Source organism: Condylura cristata, unplaced genomic scaffold, assembly GCF_000260355.1.
Source record: "Condylura cristata isolate star-nosed mole 26May11 unplaced genomic scaffold, ConCri1.0 scaffold00024, whole genome shotgun sequence".
Taxonomy (NCBI): Eukaryota; Metazoa; Chordata; class Mammalia; order Eulipotyphla; family Talpidae; genus Condylura; species Condylura cristata.
Window position 1 is genome coordinate 7,901,556 of NW_004567125.1, and position 18,703 is coordinate 7,920,258.

The 18,703-nt window shown below is 49.9% G+C and overlaps 1 protein-coding gene across 3 annotated transcripts in view; it reads right to left on the reverse strand.

The window, feature by feature from the left end:
• MAD1L1 (MAD1 mitotic arrest deficient-like 1 (yeast)) overlaps nucleotides 1–18,703 on the reverse strand; it is a 321,869-nt gene that overhangs the window by 71,112 nt on the left and 232,054 nt on the right. For all 3 annotated transcript variants that reach the window (XM_012729276.1, XM_004688054.2, XM_012729277.1), the window contains one exon: nucleotides 13,380–13,587. In XM_012729276.1, the coding sequence (XP_012584730.1) occupies nucleotides 13,380–13,587 (208 nt within the window). The remainder of the gene's footprint in view (nucleotides 1–13,379; nucleotides 13,588–18,703) is intronic.

Genomic DNA, 18,703 nt, shown 5'->3' on the forward strand with positions numbered 1-18,703 from the left:
TAAGACAGCCACCTTTGGAGGAGCCTGTGTCCTCTGCCCTGGGAAAAGCAAAGACGCACAGAGCCATGGAGACTGTGCCTCCTGGAATCAGTGCCTGCAGAGGGGCTTCAGTGTCAGAGAATGCTCTTTCCCAGCAGCTGAGAAGGTGGGTCCTGCACACTAGCCTGTGCCTGGGACCCCACCTTGTTCCCCAGGCATGGCACTATTTCCCCTTCCTCAGAGGCACAGATGCAGTGAAGCTGAAAATTCGCCTACCAAAGTAATTTATATCTTTAATGCAATTTCAATAAAAAACAAAATCTCAATGGTTTTTTCTTGAACTTGACAAAGTAATTCTAAAATTCATTTAGAATAATAAACAGGTAAAATAATCTTTATGTGAAGAAAGAAAAAGCCATGCCTTGCTCTATGCCAGATATTAAAACATATTTTAAAGTTATAATTACTAAGCACATGGAACAGGAAGATGAAATAAAGAAACAGAACATATAAATACAGATCTTATTTTGTATAAGGATTTAATAAAGATAAGGACACATGATAAATCCAGAGCAAGGTAGGGTACCTGATAAATGGTACCAGGCAACTGTTTAGTGATCTGGGAAAAGATCAATTTAGATCTTGACCTTATACCATATACCAAAATAATTTCCAAGTAGATTACATCTTTAAATATAAAAAAAAAAGTCAAAAGTCGCAGGAGAAAATAAAACTATTTTTTAGAAAGCTCCAAAGAACTTTCTAAGTATAAGATAATGAAATTACAGATGAGATTTCCCCCAAAGTCAGCTTTCTACATGAAGAAACAAAGAAAAACCAAGTTAACTGAGAGAAATAGAGAGAGACAGAAAGAGAAGCACTGGTCATAACAAGACCAAGTCCTCAAAAAAAATCACAAGTTGTTAAGTCACCCAAGATAAAATCTAGTAAATAACCTGATATTCCTATGGTCTTGGCCTGGCCGTGTTGCTGTAGTGGAATATCACAGCCTTGTTCTGGAGGCTGGAAGCCCAAGATCAAGGCATCAGCAAAATCAGTGTTTGGTGAGAACCTGCTCTCCTGTGTGCTTCAATAACAGAAGACTAAAGGGAGCTCTGTGAGGTCACTATCATAAGGCACTAATCCCACTCGTGAGGGCAACACCCTCATTAACTAATGGTCTCCCAAAGGCTCCATCCCCCTCCCCACATCACCACAATAGGCATTAGCCTTTGACATATGATGAAGGGGGCACACACATTCAGTTCCTAATGTCAACAGCTGCTGAAAAACCTTCCACAACTGAAATCTACAGCCCAGATGGCTGTATCAGGGAATTCTACAAAATATTTAAAGAAGAAATAACACTAATTCTATACAGTAACTTCTGGAAAATAAAATAGGGTAGAACACTCTCCCACACAGCTTATTTATTATGCTGGACCCCTAAATCAGACAGGTGCAGTACAAGAAAACTAGAGACCAATATGAACAACACAGAAATACTGACAAAATATTAGTAAGTTCAATGCAGCAATGTACAGAGAGTAGAATGTGCCATAGCCAAGGGAGATTTATTCCAGGAATACAAGACTGGTTCAATACTGAAAAATTTCACAAATAATCTACTACATTGATAGCCTAAGGAAGAAAATGCACGTTTTTATCTACTGATGCAGAAACAGCACTTTGACAAAATCCAACATCCAACATCCAACATGATTAACTCTAAGAATAAAGGCGAAACTAAGAGTAGAGGGGAACTTCCTCAGTTGGTAAAGGGCACCTATAAATAATCTATAACGAACACCGTACTTAATGATGACAGACTGAACGCACGTCCCTGAGACCAGGACAGGCCAGGATGCCCACTTTCACCACTCCTGTTCAACGTCATACTGGCAGCTTAGCCTTACAAAGAAAATGCATCATGGTATCAGATTCCAAAGGAATTTAAAAAAAGTCTCTTACTTACAAATGACATAATTTCAAAGAATGAAAAACAAAAACAATACAGCAAATCCCACACAGGACTCATAAGTGAGTTTAGTGAGGTTGCAGGATAGAAGACCTTCATAAAACTGATCTTTTTTTCTAGACACCAGCAATGAAAAAATGCAAATAGTAAATACACACCTATTGATTCTAAAATAAAACTTAAAAACAACAAAGTGTTTGAGTATATTTCTAACAAAACTTGTATTTGGTGTAGGTGTACCAAAAATCACAAAACACTAATGGAAGAAATCAAAGAAAACCTAAAGCAGTGGAAAGACACGCTGCAGCTTCGACTGGAAGGAGCCATCACACTGAAGATGTGGAGTCTTCCTGCACTGATCCATGCATTTCATGGAAGCCCATAAAAATCTCAGCAGGATTTTTGTAGATAGACAAGCTGAATTTAAAATTATATATAAAAAGGCAATAGAACTAGAATAGCCAAAATGATCTTTAAAAAGCAGCTTAAAGTTGGATGGATGATGCTATCAATTTTAAGACTTGGTAAGTTCCAGCATGAAGACAGCACAGTATCAGCGAAAGGCGACTCTGAAATCAATGGAACAGAAGGGGCGTGTGTGCACAAACAGCCACACAATGGATCACTGATTTGACAAAGGTGCAAAGAAGAACTTTTGGGGAGGGGTTAGTTTTCTCAACAAATGATGTTGGAACAATTCATATGGAAAGAAAAACACAAACACACACACAAAACCTCAATCTAAGTCTTGCATTTTATCAAAAATTAACCCAAAATGGGCCAGAGATGTAACATAAACTAACATCAGGCAGAGTTCTTAGATCTGAACTCCATAAAAGAAAAACCGATTATCAAAGTGCATCAAAATGATAAGTGTTTGCTTTGAGAAAGATAGAAGTGAAAGACCCAGTTACAGCGCAGGAGAGAGTGGCAGTTAGAAACCTGACAGAGGACTTGAATTCAGAATGTAGCAAGAACTTCTACGGGGTCTCCCTGGAGGCCTAGGGGCTAAGTCTCAGCACTATCACCACTGCAGCCTGAGTTTGATCCCAAGCCAGGGAGGTGGCCCACATACATGGAGCAGCAGACCTCTCCTGTCCTGCCTGTTGCTCCCCTCAGCAGTGTGTTTCAGTCAATCTGTTTGTTCTGCTCTCACCCCCTGCACCTCTGGCCTACACCCCAGCTCTTATATGCATGAATAAATAAAAGTGGACATGGGATAGCTAATATACAACAAAAATATGCTCCCATTATCAGACATCAGGGAAATGCAATGAAAAAGCATCATGTGTGCTTGCACTCTCTCTCACACACACATACACACACACACACACACAAAGCATGCACATAGCCCATACCCCCTATAATGACTAAAATACAAAACAATACTGAAAGCTTAATGATATGGATCACCTGGACACACCCCTTGCTGGGGGAATGCAAAAGTTGGCAGCTACTCGGAACAGTGCAGCAGCTTCTTCTACTCTTAACTACTTGACCCAGTAATGCCACTCTTAGACATTTGCCCTAAAGAAATGCGCATAGTGCTCAGAAACCTGGATCATCAAGAGCCTGTACAATCCTTTCTATCTTCAGTGGTCAGCAGTGTGACAGTGGTATGCCTGACCCACCCACTGGCTCAGTTCCAAAGCTTCTGCAGTACTTTGCAGATCTGAGCATCATTCAGGGATCCCTCTGGGCCCAAGTCTTGCCTGTGACAGTCTGGCCACCTGATCTTTGTGCCTCCCCTGGATGCCACCATCTGAAATCTTTCAGAAGTTGTTCCCCCCGCCCCCTCTTCCTTCTGGGAAAGGAAAGCCACCTAAGCCCTGGTGTCTAGGTGCTAGCCCTCTAGGGACAGGTAGTGGCACATGGTGGCCAAGTGAAGGACTAATTGAGAACCGTGGCCTGGACTCCAGACACCAGCTTCTGACAGCATGGCACCTCCCTCTGCTACAGAGCTGGCAGGCCAGTGCAGTGAGCATCGAGAAGTCCTACCTCCCCAAACAGGAGGCCTCAGTGCAAACTGTTCTTTCTCTGTGCAGCTGCTAAATGAAAGAATCTCTCCCATAGTGCAAAACCAGCCATCCTTGGCACCCAATTTCTAATCAAAGCTGCTCTGTGATACTTAGGGCTGCTCAGTTGGGGTGGGGACAGCAGATGGCTTCCCACTACCCCAGCTGGGGGCATTTGCAGAGCTTGGGAACCAAGTGGGCAGAGGGTACAACTGAACAATCACAGTGCTTCACAGACCCAAGTGTGCCCCATCCCCCTCAGGTCATTAAGGGCTGACTGTGGATGGCCATTGCTCACAGTGACCTCCTGATTCCCTCCCGCTCTGCAATCCTAGAGCGCAGGCAGGTACTCAGTCTCCAGGCAAATGGAATGCAGCCAGCTGGACCCAAGGCCCTGGGGGTGACCACACCCCGAGTCCGCCCCTCCTCTGCCTTGCACTGATATGCTGGCCAACTGCATTGTCCTAAGCATCTTGATCTTCTCTCTTTACCTGAATATTATGTTTCTTGCTGGCAGGACTTGGGGCCACACTGCTTGGAGAGGGGCTTAGTCATATGTGGTGTGGTCAAACTTATTCAACCCCATCTGGAATATCAATTCTACTCTACTTTTACTCACTCATGAAGCCCCTGACCTGGCTTCCTCCCATGCCCTGGGGCTCTTTGCACACTCATTGCACACCCAGGTGCTACTCTGAGGGCATCTGCATCTGCTGTCTCTCCTTGCTGAGGTCTGAAGCACAGGAGACCAGTCCTGCTGACAGGCTTGGGTCATGCACGCCTGTTCATCCCCCTCACTTGAGGCCTTCACAGGGCTGGTCAGAGGCCTCTTTGGGCTGCATACCCCCTTGGAACACATGGCAATCTACCAGATATTAGAGCCCCAAAGAGGTTCCAGCCCTGCTCTGGGCTTGTGCTGCACACTCTGGGCACTGGCCTGTGCCTGCCAGTGTCACCATGAATTTCTGCACCACCAGGAGCTTGGGTGCTCACAGCAAAACTGCCACTCCTGCCACTGCAGACCAGAGCCAGCACTTACGAGCTTGGTACTGCCATCTTGTTCCATCTCAGTGCCTTCACTATGTCTCGGGAAATGGGAGCCTGGAGTGGCTGCCATGCCACGGGCCTGGGGGAGGACATCAGTGACTCAGTCTGTGGCAGGCAAAGCCTGTGTGAGAACTTCCACCACCTGCGCCCGACACCCAGCGAGCCCAGCTGGCAGCAGGCAGCCTCTGGTGCTTGGCCTGCAGTTTGGGAAGTGTGCATCAGGTAGTACTCTGGCCCAGGACCTGTGGCCCTTCTCTCTGGCCCTTACCAAATGACACTGGTTGAGGTGAAAAGGAGCTGAGGTGAGAAGGTGAGAGGTGGCGTGAAGTGGAGAGAAAAATGGAAATATAAGAGGAAAAGCAGAGGCGCTCATCTGTCTCAGCCTGGGAGGCTGAGCACCCCAGGCTTCATTGATCCCAGGCCCCTGGAGCAGAGAAGGTGGGCTCCAGGGAGGGACCTTAGGACCCCACATTCTCCCATCTTCCTCCAGAGACACTTCAGGATCAGCTGCACCCACACAGTCAGAGAGAGACATTTGATCACCACAAAGCACTGCTCTGATGAGATGAGATTATTTTAATATTAATGTGTCATCTAATTAAACTGCAATTAATAATCTCTCTGGCCCAACCTGGTAAAGCTGAAGGGTGATTGGAGGAGTTGAATCAGCTAAAGGAGTCTGAGGTGTTAGGTCTAACCCAGGGCCCAGGCTGTTGGTATGGGTGTTGAGCAATTCCTCTGTCAAGACCCAGGGAATCCACGTGCCATCTCTTGCCCCACTGTCAGGGTGTAACCACTGTGTTGAATGATCCCACAAACTGTTCAGGCTCCCCAACAGCTCTCAGTGTGTTGACATATCGGATCCGATATGTCCTTCTGTTTAGCAAAGGTCATTTCCTGGGAGTCAGGGGCCATCTATTCTGGCAAGTTGGCCTCTACCTTAGCCACCCTGCCGACCTTTGTGCCTGTCACCATGTAGCTGCTCTAGCGACAGGCCTCACTCACCCCAGTGACCCCCAGTAACCCCCATTCTGCAAGCCCAGCAGTCAGGAAAGCCCACCTGCACCACCACGTCTTACATGTCCAGTGCTGACTCCAAATGCCTAAGGGCAGATGTTGCCCTTTGCCACTGCTGTTTTGTCCCTGCTCCTCGACAGGGTCACAGACGAGCAAGCCCAGGAGCCTCTAGCAAAAACAGGGGGTTGTGAGCAGCAAGCTGCTTGAGTCAGAGGGCAGATCTGTGTCCTGGCCTCTCATTTCACCATCTCCCCTGTCCTTTCTGGCTCTTTGTTCTCTAGAGACAGGAGCCTCAGGCTGTCTCAGGTCACTAGGATCTTCATGGTTAGTGACAAGTCTGTCACAGCCCACCTGGTGACTCCACCAAAGACAAACACTATTTCAAGTATCTTGGGGCAACCAGAGCTCTCTGCTCAGAGACCCCTAGGGATGACCCCTCTTGGGCACTGAGGGGCAGACCCACTAGTTACATCAACAGAGGATGCACACCTTGGCAGCCAAGGCCAGAGTTGGGCCTCTGCCAGTGCCTGCTGGCATGCAGTTCCTATGCAGACAAGAGTTGCTCCTTCCACCTTCCTAGAGCCAGCGAGTAACCTAGTGAAGGCAAGTAGCATATGACCTGGCCTAAAGTTCTAGGAGCCTGTATGGTCATGGCCGCCACAGGGTAGCTGCAGAAAGTGCTCCTGGGTTCGCTTCTAAGTCCTCTAGAACTAAAGTTGTGACTACAACAGTAAATAATAGGTGCCTAAGAAATGACCAAGAAGGTAAACAAGTAGAAATCCTAGCCAAGCCAGTCACCCACCTAACAGGGAGCTCCACACCTATGTGGCTTTCTTTCACCCCATCCTTGTGCCAAGGCATACAGAAAGGCCACCTCCTTCAAGAAGGCTACCCTACTTGCCACACAGGTGGCTCTCTTTCCTGCCATTTCTTTCTCTGTGTGTAGGATTTTGTTGGGATGAGAGGGTTGTTCTTTACTATCCTGTCTCCTCTCCCAGTACAGACCAACATGTGGGGGCTCCAGGGCCGTGCAGACATATGCAGGCCTGTGCCTGGCCCACAAGAAGTTCAGTGCTTCCCCAGTGATCAACCCTGACAGAGATGTCCCACAGTGATGGGCATGGAAGCTGGGGTGATGGGTGTTCTTGGCTCAGTAGGTGAGGAACAGAGCAGTCTGGCCCTGTCTTGCCTTTGCTAGCCTATAACTCTGGACCAGACACTTGTGCTTCCACAGTCTCTTGGAGTCAGTCAGAACTCAGGGATAAGTATGCAGAGAGGTGTGTTAAAGTGAGGTGGAGAGGGAGTGTGCAGAGAGGTGTTAAAGTGAGGTGGAGGTGGCAAGGGGCCATGGGAGACCATGGAAGGAAAGATTACTTCCAAGGCCACAAAAGCAGAGAGGAATTCCCGAAAGAGGAGACCCTTGACAGCTGCTGAAAGAAGAGGTGGGCAGTGCCCAAGTGATGGGCATCTGTCTGTGGCTAGAAGGCACTGAAGTCCTCACCTTAAGGATGTATCTTTGGAGACCCCTGGTCAAGTGCCTAGTGCAACTGGGGAGGTCACAGATCAGAGTTGTCTGCTCCCAGCTACAGGCACAGCACCCTAGGCACTGGAGGCAGCACAGGAGCTGCAGAGGAAGGAAGTTTTGCTGAGTCATGACTGCGCTGACAATTCTGAGCCGTGCAAGGCAGAAATAAACAAACACGGCCTCCGCAGTGGCAGGCACCTAGTCACTGCGCTCAGCCTGTGAGCCAGTGGGCCATTCAGCCAAGGCAGCACGGCTGCCATCTGTCTACCTGGTGCTTAAGAGCATCAACAAGATGTCTGGCTGTTGTGACATGTTCCCTCTAGGGGAGGGGCTGCTGTCCAGCTGAGGAAGTGACCTTGGTGCTTCTGGGCAGCACTGGGTACCTGAGGGGATGGCCAGGCAAACTGGCCTCCTTTCCTTCAGTCTGGTTGCTTCATGGGCAATGGAACAAGCATGGAGAGGGCCTGGTGGAATGCAATGCACAGATATTTGCACAGATTTTCTGCAACAAAAGTTTCGGGGTGACTGTAAGCTACAAAGCCAGAGGGCTTCTCAGAGCTCAAAGCTCAGAGCTCCTTCTCAACACAGAAGCATCATCATATTGCAGTTTCCAACTGGGATGTGCCCCCTGGGGGTCCAAGAGAGCCCCAACTATTCTACATATCCCTGACTTCCCCTTCTGAGTCCCCACCCTGGCATGGCAATGCCTGGCACCTGGTGCTCCCAGGAGGGAACAAGGGAGCCCAACTCCTTTCCCACTGACCACGTTTGGTCAGCATCCAGTGCTGAGTCTAGCCCAACACATGCCAGCCTTGGAATGCCCTTCCACTCACTGGCCAACTTAGCCCTCGTGCTTTCTGAACAATACCTGCCTCTGCTCCTCTCGCCCTTCCATAAGAGCCCTCCCTGGGTGCCCCCCGCCTGAATGCCTCAGTGGAGGAATTCTGGTCAGGGAAGACAGTCTCCCATGCTCAGGCCCCTTCCTCTGCAGGGACAAAGATACGGTCTCTTTTAGTCAGTTATCTTGGCCTAAACTACTTTCTCCTGGAGACAGGTCTGCACCGCCACTTCTGAATGTGAGGCCCGTGAGGCACCCCTTAGCACAAACATCTCCCCATTGCGTCCTCCGGATGCATCATGCTGGAATTCTGCTCACATCCAGACCCAGCCCAGTGTGACGGCAGAAATGCTTGCCAGAGTGGGCCACGGTAGACTGTCGTTATTTCTTACCAAACTTCCTGTTTTCTCTGGTGCTAATAGCTGTGGCTTGTTTGCATGTGCTTCATTTTCTAAGTGCTCATTACTAACTCAGCCGTACTCTTTGTTCCTTGTCTCTGTCAGAGCACCCAGACTTCTCTGTGGGGCAGCAGACACAACATGAGACATGACTCGGGCACATGGAGCAGGGAGGAGCTGGCACCCAGCATCTATAGCACCATGCGTGGCATGCAGCTACAGCAAGCTCTGGTCACAGGGCCTTGAGACAGTTTCTCCTGTCTGGAAAAGCCTTAGACCAGCCGGGTCCAGCTGCATGCTGCTCTCAGCCACACCCTGGGCCTGCCCCCTCCCCCAGGTGGTACCCCTGCTGTAGTCTACATCTTCTTTCCTGACGATCTCCCTTGTTTCACTGAGCACATCCTCAACCAGTTACAGGAGAAAACTACACAGTGGCAAGATCTGAACATGAGCAACACACCACTTCCTACTTCACATGTGATTTAGCTCCAGTGCTGCAGGCTGGGCCATAGGTTCTTTGAGAGACACGGCTCTCACTTCTGGGCTCCTGCTCAGAAGAATAAGCTCATCTGACAGCAGATCTTCTGACAAATGATCTATTTCTTTCCTCTCTGGAAGGTTACAGAGTCTTTCCCCCTGGTCCCATGCTTTGAATTTTCACAGCAGACAGGGTTGTGTGCCCTGTCACCCACTGACAAGACCAAGCATCCACCAGAACCTGGAACACCCCCCGCCCCTGTTCCATGAGGTGCCCCCTCCATTCACTTCTGGAGTCAAGAGTATCAGGTGTTGGACCTCTGGTCATTCCTCTTCTCTTCCTCATATTTCCCATCTTATGGCTCTTTTGCTCTACTTTCAGATAAACTTTCTCAATTTTATCTCATACGACTTCTATTTAAATTTTAACTCTTGATGTTTTCAACTTCCAAAAGCTTATTTTTTCTTTGACAGAATTTTTAGTGTCTTGTTTGTTAAGATGTCCTTCCTTCTCCCTCTCCATGGTACAATACTTTGGAGGCTTTCTTCATTCTGATGGTCTGTTTCATGCAAACTGCAGTTTTTCTATGTTTACTTTACTCCACCTTCCACCTATCACATGGCCTTGCTCTCTCATTATAACTAGGAGTGGCTTCCACCAGGCATGAGGAAGCTCTGTGAAGGGCAAGTCTGTCAACTGTGGGTTCCACCATGGAGCTACTTGGGCGAGCTGTCTGGCAAGTGGTCTCCAATGCCAGCGCCTTCAGGTCTTCCTGGGTTCAGTTGCCCGACAGACTGCCTGTCACTGGCCAGGAGGTCACCCCTGACTGAGTACCTTGGAGATGAATGGAAGGAGAGGGAGGGAGGAGTGGTGAGCGGTTCTCGGCACCTGTCTACTTCATCTTCCAACTGTTCAGAGTCCTTGTCCTAAACTGTGCCCTATTCAGGGTTCTTCCCCCCACCCTCTCCAGAGCATGGGTTCACAAACATCAGTGGGCCCATAGGACTTCTGAACCAATGGGTCTAAGATGTGCGTTTCTAAGCCTAAGAATGTGCATTTCTAGTGAGTTCTGCTGCCAGGCCACGACCACCCTTTGGGAATCAGTATGCTAAGAAAATGCAGTTTTGTCTCCCATTTTAAATCTTCACTGATGAGACACAATTACTCTGTGCAGTTAGCTGGGTGAGCTGTGCCAACCCTCTCTAGAGGGCTTCGGTGACCTCTTCTCAGCCAGCTCTCCTCCATTTCAATTGCTGGTTGCTGCCAACTCTGGCTTTTGGGGAGCTCTGTGGCAGGGCCCACGTAAGTCTGGGCTCTCCTGCTGCTATGTTGGAGGTCTGATTTCCTGAGTCTGCTCACCATTTAACTAATCTTCCACTGACTTTCCAGACTTCAAAGTCTGCTGTTGTGTTTTCTCTTTGTGTGTTTAATCTTTAAGAAAGACAGAAACAAAACTTCCCAACACTCTTCCTATGCTTTTAGGGGGCCTCAGGGAGGAGGCAGAGTAGATGTCTATGTCTCATGGCCCTCGTCTGCTCCTTGACATCCTTATCTCCAACAAAGGCACTTGGCCAAGTGGCCATCCCTCCACCACAGTGAGTCCATCAGGCCTAGGCCTCTGTTCGTGCTCAGCTTCCCTGTCCTCCAGGCAGCCTGGAGGCCTGACTTGTTTTCCAGGGTCCCTTTGGAAGCTTCTCAGTGCTCCTTCTCCCTGGATGTAAGTCCCGAGTAAGGAGGTCTTGGGCACCTGTCACTGTGCCAAGACAGAACACAGCCTATCAGATAGGTGCTGTATGGTCAAGCTCATGGAAAACCTGACATATCAGATGAGGGTAGGGGACCCTCGATGAATCTTTTCACAAAGTAAAGGTCACCTCCAAACATCCCAGGTTTGTATTTTTAGCTTTTAAAATTTGTTGAGGACTTGTAGGTAGATCAAAACCAGAGCTGGCCAGAAGGAAAAGTGGAAAGAGCAAGAATTCAGATCTTTGGATCACAGCACTGCAACCAACATGCAAGAGGCTTTCCTCCCCTGCTTCCTAAAGGAGAGAAGAACACTGGCTGGTTGACCACCAAGTCACCCCAGATGTAGGGACAGCTAATGGCAGTCTCTGCGACAATGCAGGTTTGGTTGCAGAACCCCAGCTGTGCTTAGTAGCTGACACAGTAGTCCAACGGGCACAGTGTCTCTCTGAGTGAATGCTAGCGTGAATGTTCTGAGTGAAGGCCTGAGCATGACACAGAGCAGGCCCAAGCAGACACTGTCTGCATCCAGGATCTCCTATGTACTTGGCTGCTACCCAGCTCCTGCTGAGACGCAAAAAGTGAGGCAGTGGAGAGAACACCGAGGGCGCTCTCTGATGGGCTAGGAGAGCTACTCGGCTCCTGGAAGGCAGGGGGAGAGGCCCCAGGCTGTGGCGGCACTACTCTGCTGCACCCCAGGAAAGAGGGTGAGACAGTCCTGTTCAGGCACCACTGCTCACACTTCTCACTGTGTCGTGACGCTCTGAATTACATGACATGGGACAGAATCTAACAAGAGTCACAAAGAATCCTGCTTTTGAAAACCTCAGGAGGGAAGGCTGGGCACGAGGAAAGAAAGGGTATGTGTGCAAACGTGTGCGTGACAGCTCCTCACTGTTCAGAAGCCACGTGAGGTCTTGGGAAAAGCAACCATTCTAGTGAAATCAATTGCAAAAATGCCAGGGGCTCAGGGGCAGCTGGCCAAATCCCACTAACATCTGTACATCTGGGGTCACAGCCCGGAGACCACTGCAGGCTCATGGTCATGGCACCTGGTGTCAAGACTAAGAACAATGCAAGGCCCAACGGAGAGCAGTTCTGTGTGCCTGGTGTGTACAGGCTCTGCTCAAGCCCATGTCCCTTGTAGAAGCATTTGTTTTACATTCATTATCCTGTAGCTTTGAGGCATGAGAGGCACAAAGTTGGGCCCACAACAGGTCTGGCTGGCCCCGAATCCCCCACTTCAGACCAAGCCAACCCGGCACTCTGTGCATGCAGGCACTGAGTTGAGGGTCTTCTGCCACTACTCCATGCAAGGGGTGGCCACTGTCGGTGAGGGCTTTGAAAAAGGCTCATTCTAAGTGAGGGTAATGGTGAGAGCAGCAGGGAGAGAGGTGTTTGTGTCTGAGGCACCTGGCAAAGAACAGCAGAGAACTGCCTGTCCTGGCTTGGGCCTGGCCAAGGATGAGACAATGGTGGCAGCTACACGTCCTTTCCAACTCAAACGATAGCTGGCAAGAGTGCTGTCTTCACAGGGATGAGACAAACACATGCAGGAGGCAGAAAAGGGCCCCAAACAAAGAGCAATGGGAAATGCTAGAAAACAGCAATGTAACCCCCAAGTCCTCCAATTCACCAAGAGTGGAGGTGAGCAGTCGTCACTGGACACAGAGCTGGGGACACTGGTGCTGTGCTCCAGGATGCTGAGGGAGGACCAAAAGGGGGGTCCCTCCTCCAGGCCCCTAGCCCAAGTGGGCAGCTGAGGGAGGCCACAAGCACCCCTCTGATCCAGCCTCTGCAGGATCCCACTGTGTGGTGACTCTGAGAAAAGTGGGTCCAAAAAGGGCTGACACCAGCAGAGTCCACAGTCCTAGGGCAGGAGAAGGTAACAGTACAACTCTCTGGTGAGGAGTAAGTAGACTCTAATGGCCCTTTGCTACACAGGAGGTTCTTGAGGCTAAACACATGCCAGGGGCTGTGAGCCTGACCCACAGAGCTGCGTTGTGGGTGAGGCGCATGGGAAAGGCAGTTCCCAGGAGCCCACTCCCCCAGAAGGCCCATATTCCTCAAGTACTCAGGCAGTGACAGATGGCCCTGTTGCCCTGGAACACTGGGTTTACGCAGGATTAATAGGAGACACACGAGCTGATAAATGATACTCATTTGCTTTAGGGGTTGGAGAGGTGTTCAGCTGCTGTCCCTTCTGCTGCTCCCTGTTGGCCAGCCTCGACCCAGCGCAGACTATGGGGATGCCTGGTCCCAGGCTCGACCAAGGCCCCACTGTTGGCACAGTACTGAGGGTGGAATGGTCGAGTTGCCCGGCAGCCGGACACCGGATGTCAAGGACAAGAGCGGACTTACCTGCCACCTCCTTGGATGACGACAGCCCTGCAGCAGCCTCCAGGTCGGCGGGCATGGGACCGCCTCTCTCCAGGGCACACACCAGATCCCGCAGCCGCTCGCACTCCTCCTGCAGCCGCGCCCGCTCCTCACCGAGGCGCCGCTTCGCCGTGCTGGCTGGGTTCATGCTCAGGTGCAGCACCTTGGTCCTGCTCCGGTCGTAGTCACCCTGCAGGACCACACAGCAGGTCAGCACTGGGCTCCCGTGACTAACAGGTGGCAGCCCTGACACTGAAGACCATGCTGGAGGAGGGGTGGAGAGGAGCCCTCCAGGGTGACTGCCTGTCCTCTCCAGGGCAGGGGGTAGGGTGGGATTGCAGAGGCAGCATGCCCACTGGGCTTCTGTCCTTCCTCAACGTGGGGCCAGCTGTTCCACTCCCCTGGAGGAGTGAAGACAAAGAACAAGCCATTCTCAAACTTCTGTGGGAACTCAACATACACGCATCCTCAGTCTCCTTAACATCAAGAGTAAAGCAGACTGTGATGAACATCTTTTAAAAGTGCTCATTTTTAGATTCTATCAGCAGATACTCTTAATAACTCCAGACTCTGCTACCCTAAAATGCAGCCCTTGGCAGGCCTTTCACCACACTCTGTCTCGAAGTCATTAAAAGGAGTGGTGCGGATTTTTAAAAAATCGACCTTCCAGAAAAATTGTGGTGACAGTGCAGAGTCCTCACACAGCCACATCTGGTCCCTATTATTAGGGACCACCTTTCAGCAGGGCTTTACCCCATCCTCTCAGGCTTGTGAGGGGAGGCAGCACCTCGGTGCCCATCCCCACGTCAGTGCCCTGTGAGGCCCTGCCGAGCAGCAGTCTACACAGACAGCACCAGATCACACGTATGAACAACACAGCAGTGAGGGCTCCCCAGCCAGGCCAGTCCTCCAGGTTCAGGTGTGAATTCTGAGTCTAAGGGCAGAATCTATATCATCTGCGACTCAGCTCTGCTTCTACCTGAGGACTGGCATTGGTCTTGGTGCCCTATTGCCAGAACCAACCCAAGATATGGTGAAAATGCTGCCCAGGAAAAAGTAACTTGCTTGCCCTGCACTGCGGCAACAGAAAGGGCAGAGGACAAGGTAGCCCTGTAAGAGAAACTGAGCTGAGGCTGAACCTGCAAGAGAAACATTTTGAACCACAGATCCAAGCGCAGATGGAGCTGCCCGCATCCACTGTCCCAGCATCTGCCCCAAAGTGTCCCCACACTGCTCTAGGCTGGTGTGGTGCATGTGGGTCTGAGCACCGTGCACTAAGCTTCCCTCGTGAGATGCGCTGAATTGGTCCACCCAGGTCCCAGGAAGCCTCTCTGGGATGTAAGGCCACGGGGAGAGAGGCTGGTCTTCCAGCCACCCCTCCTCCTAGGCAGAGTCCTGCCCAGCAGGTCCCAGCTCAGTGCCCAGGCTAGAATCACCCCCACTCCCCCCACCAGGGAGAAACAGGACAGCTGTTTTAAATGGCTAAGTCTTGGGGTATTTATAAAAAAGAAGCAGTAACTGATACTACTTACTACTGAGTAAGTCACACAGACACAAGATGACGACCCACACCTAGGGCCACCAAGAGCATCCTGGTTCCAGCCAAGTAGGTGGCAGGTTCTCGGGGTGGCCCCAGGCCAGTATCTCTGGACACTCTTAAAGGTAAGAAGAGGCTGAGGGGGTCATGCTGTCACATGTTCATATGGACAACAGGACCACACTGGTGAGCTTCATCCTCTCTTTGTCTTGTTTATGGCTGGGGTAAGAGTTACATGCCTTCCCTTGGACAGGCCATTCAGGGGCTTCCTGTTGCTATAGCAGCTGAGGGATCACACCTCAGCACACTAGGAATAAGGCACAAAAATCCCGGCTCTGGGGCATGCCCTGTTCCAGCCCTGACACTTGATCCCTACTATAAAAACTATGCTTAGATGAAATACATTGTAAGGACCAGGGAACAACGGTCTGGGCCCCAAAGCTATGACAAGCAGGCTGGCTCAGTCTCTCTGCAACCTCCCTTCCCCAGGTCACTTGGAGACAAGCAGGCAATGCCAGACTCCTGTTTTCTGGAGATGGCTAAAGATGGGCCAGCAATCCTTTGCTATAAGTGGATAGAGAGTAAATATTTAGACTCTGTAGACCACAATCTCTGTAGCAATTAGTCATCTCTGCCATTGTAATGTGGGAACAGCCACAGATAGTACGTAAATGAGTGAGCATTGCTATGTTCCAACAAAGCTTTATTCACTAGAACAAGCAGCAGGCTGGATTTGGGCTGGTGGCCCTAGTTTGCTGACTTCTGATGAAAAGAATCAGCGGAGAAAAACTGGAAGGAGAATCCAGGTCTCCCTGGTGGGATGGGCTGTGGGGACAGGGCGAACACTCAGGCAGGCAGAGAGGCCAGTTTTGGGGAAATCTGAAAGCCAGAGAGAAAGGAGAAATGGCCTGTGTCCCACAGGCAGACAGCCATTCTCTGGCTCCAGCCTGAGAGTCAAACCAAGGCACACTTCAAAACAAAGGAAAGAAAACATGGCCAAAGGAAATCAAAGTCCGAAATAGTTGGTAAAGCACCTAACACTTGCAGATTATGATCTGTACACTGTTAGATGACAACACTGGGTCCTCCCTGGTGGCGCAACGGGTTCGATCCTGGGCCAGGGAGGTGACCCACATGGCACAGCAGACCTCTCCTGACGCACCCACTGCTCCCTTCAGTAGTGTATTTTAGTACATATGCCTTGTTCTGCTCCCCAGTCTGTCTCTGGTGAACCCAATCACCCCTACCCCTGTACCTCTGGCCTATAGTCTAGTTCTGTATGCATAAATAAATAAACCTTTAAAAAAAAAAACCACTCCCAAACTCATCCTTGTATTCAATTCAAGCCCATCCAAACTCAGTGACTTCCTTGTGGAAATGGACTAACTGGTTCTAAAATCCACAATTCACTTGTGAAAACACAGGGGGCTCAAAAGAGACAAAATGACCTGGGAAAGGAAAGCGAAGCAGGAGCTCACACCTCTAAACCTGAGAACTTGCTATGAGGCCACATGGTCAAGGCTGTGTGGTGCCGGCCCAGGCTCAGAGCCCAAGGGAACAGAACTGAGCCAGAGACCCATGAGTCTATGGTTTCCTTAGGCCCAACAAGGGTGCTCGGGAAAACTAGTCTTGTTTTAAACAAACGTTGCTGAGAGAACTAAATGTCCACAAGCAAAGGGAGGAAGTTGAATTATTCCCTCAGATCATATACAAACATGAACTCAACAGGAATCCCAGGCCCTAAATGTAAAAGCTTTCTAAAACTACCCAACTCTTACACCTCATGACATTGGATTTGGCCATGGAGTTGATGATAAGACATTAAAAACAAGGAACAAAGGAAGACACAAATAATTTCTTCAAATGAAAAACCTTGTACTTCAAAGGATACTACTGAGAAAGTGAAAAGACACCCTCCAAAATGGGAGAAGGCATTTACACATCACATACCTGGCAAGGAGCTTACAACCAAGATATATGACAAACTCTCACAACTCAATAATAAAAACTAAATAACCTAATTCAACCATGGGGAAAGATCTGAATGAGTATTTCTCCAAGGAAAAGAACTATTTCTCCCTGGTCAATAAGCTCATGAAAAGATGCTTAATGTTATTAGGGGAAAAGAAATCAAAATCACAGCAAGAAATCACTTTACTCCCACCAAGGTGGCCGGAGTGAAAAAGTCAGACAACAGCAAGTACTGGCGAGCGAGTGTGGACGCGCCCTGGAGCGAGTGTGGACGCGCCGGGGATGCAGAGTCGGGGCAGGGCGGCTGCTGTGGATCACTAACTCGGATGATTCAATGCCGAGCTGCCAAACTGGCATGTGTCTGAATGAAACAAAGCACGTCCACACAGAAACTTGTGCAGAAATGGTCAGTGTTATCTGTAACTCCCCAAAGCAGAAGCAACCCAAAGCAGAAACAACCCAACTGTCTTTCAATGGATGAACAGGAAACAAACAGGCACAAAAAGGAATGAAACACCCCCAGGTGCCCCCACACGATGAGCCCTGATCCCAAGAAGCTCAGTGAGTGTCACAAAGGACACTGTGATTCCCTTCACGTAAAACGTCTCCACCAGGTAGGCATAGAGAGATGATGAGTTGCTGCTTAAGGCCGTAGATGTGGGGGGATAGCTACAGGGTTCAGGGGTTCTTTGAGGTGATATAAATACTCTATTCTAAAACTGAGTAAAGTGAGGGTTGTGAACATACTGAAAACCACTGAATTAAATACTTCAAATGAGTGGGCTACATGGCATGTCAATGACATCTCAATTAAGCTGATTTTGAAAAAGACAAAGGAACAAAGGGCGCAACAAATAAAGGGGTTTGTTTGCAGTGTGTGGACACTGCAGTTGCCTTGAGTCTGGTGCCAGGTGAGCTAAGACCACCCCCTTCCTCTTAATGCACACGATGGCAACTGCCAGTGGAGTCTGAAGAAAGAGGAGGCTGAAGGAGATGGACCCTGGAGAAAGCTCTGGAAGAAAGCAAAGTGCTGGTGTGAGGGAGCTATCTGGAGGGTGGGCCCTGTCACGAGGTGAGTGCAGGGAGGGAATCACAGGCCTCCAGAGGGCAGAGACCCTGCTCCCTGACCCTGCATAGCACTCCACCTACGCCACCTGCCCAGGACCCCCAGCTGTCTGGACCCTGGTGGTGAGGAGCAGCAGAAGGCTGGCATAGCCTGTACCCCAGGAGTATGCCCACCTAGCCCTGACAAGCTAAGTTCACTTGAATCTGTAGGTTGCCCTTGACATTATGCACTGCTATGCTTCCCACCATGACACTCCCTAAAATGGCTCAGCACTGCAGGGCCACTCTACCTCACTCAGGTCTATTTCACATTGAGCTTGTAAACCAGAACTGACACTGCCGAGTAGCAGCACAGTCCTGTCCAGTGGCCAGCCACCAGTGCCTCTGGGCAATGCCTCTGGCTGCCCGCCTGGGAAGACCCTGGAGGGGTCAAAGCAAGGCCCCTCTGTAGGACATACTTGGGTAGAAGTGCTTGGAACTGTGTTAGAACTACTGAGGCCCCTGTGGGCCTGGGTTTGCCGTAGGTGCCTGTCACAGGAACCTTCCACACTGCTCAGCAAGCCCACTGAAGTACCATTTTGGTGAGGAAGAATTTCCAATGGAGGAAGTGAGGGGGAAACAGGCCAGGAGAGGGAACTCCCCGGACCAGGAGTCTGACCTGCCCTGGGGTAAGTGCAGACCACGTAGCCAGGCGCTGCCTAGCCAGGTGCAGGAGGAGACTGGCCCTACGTTT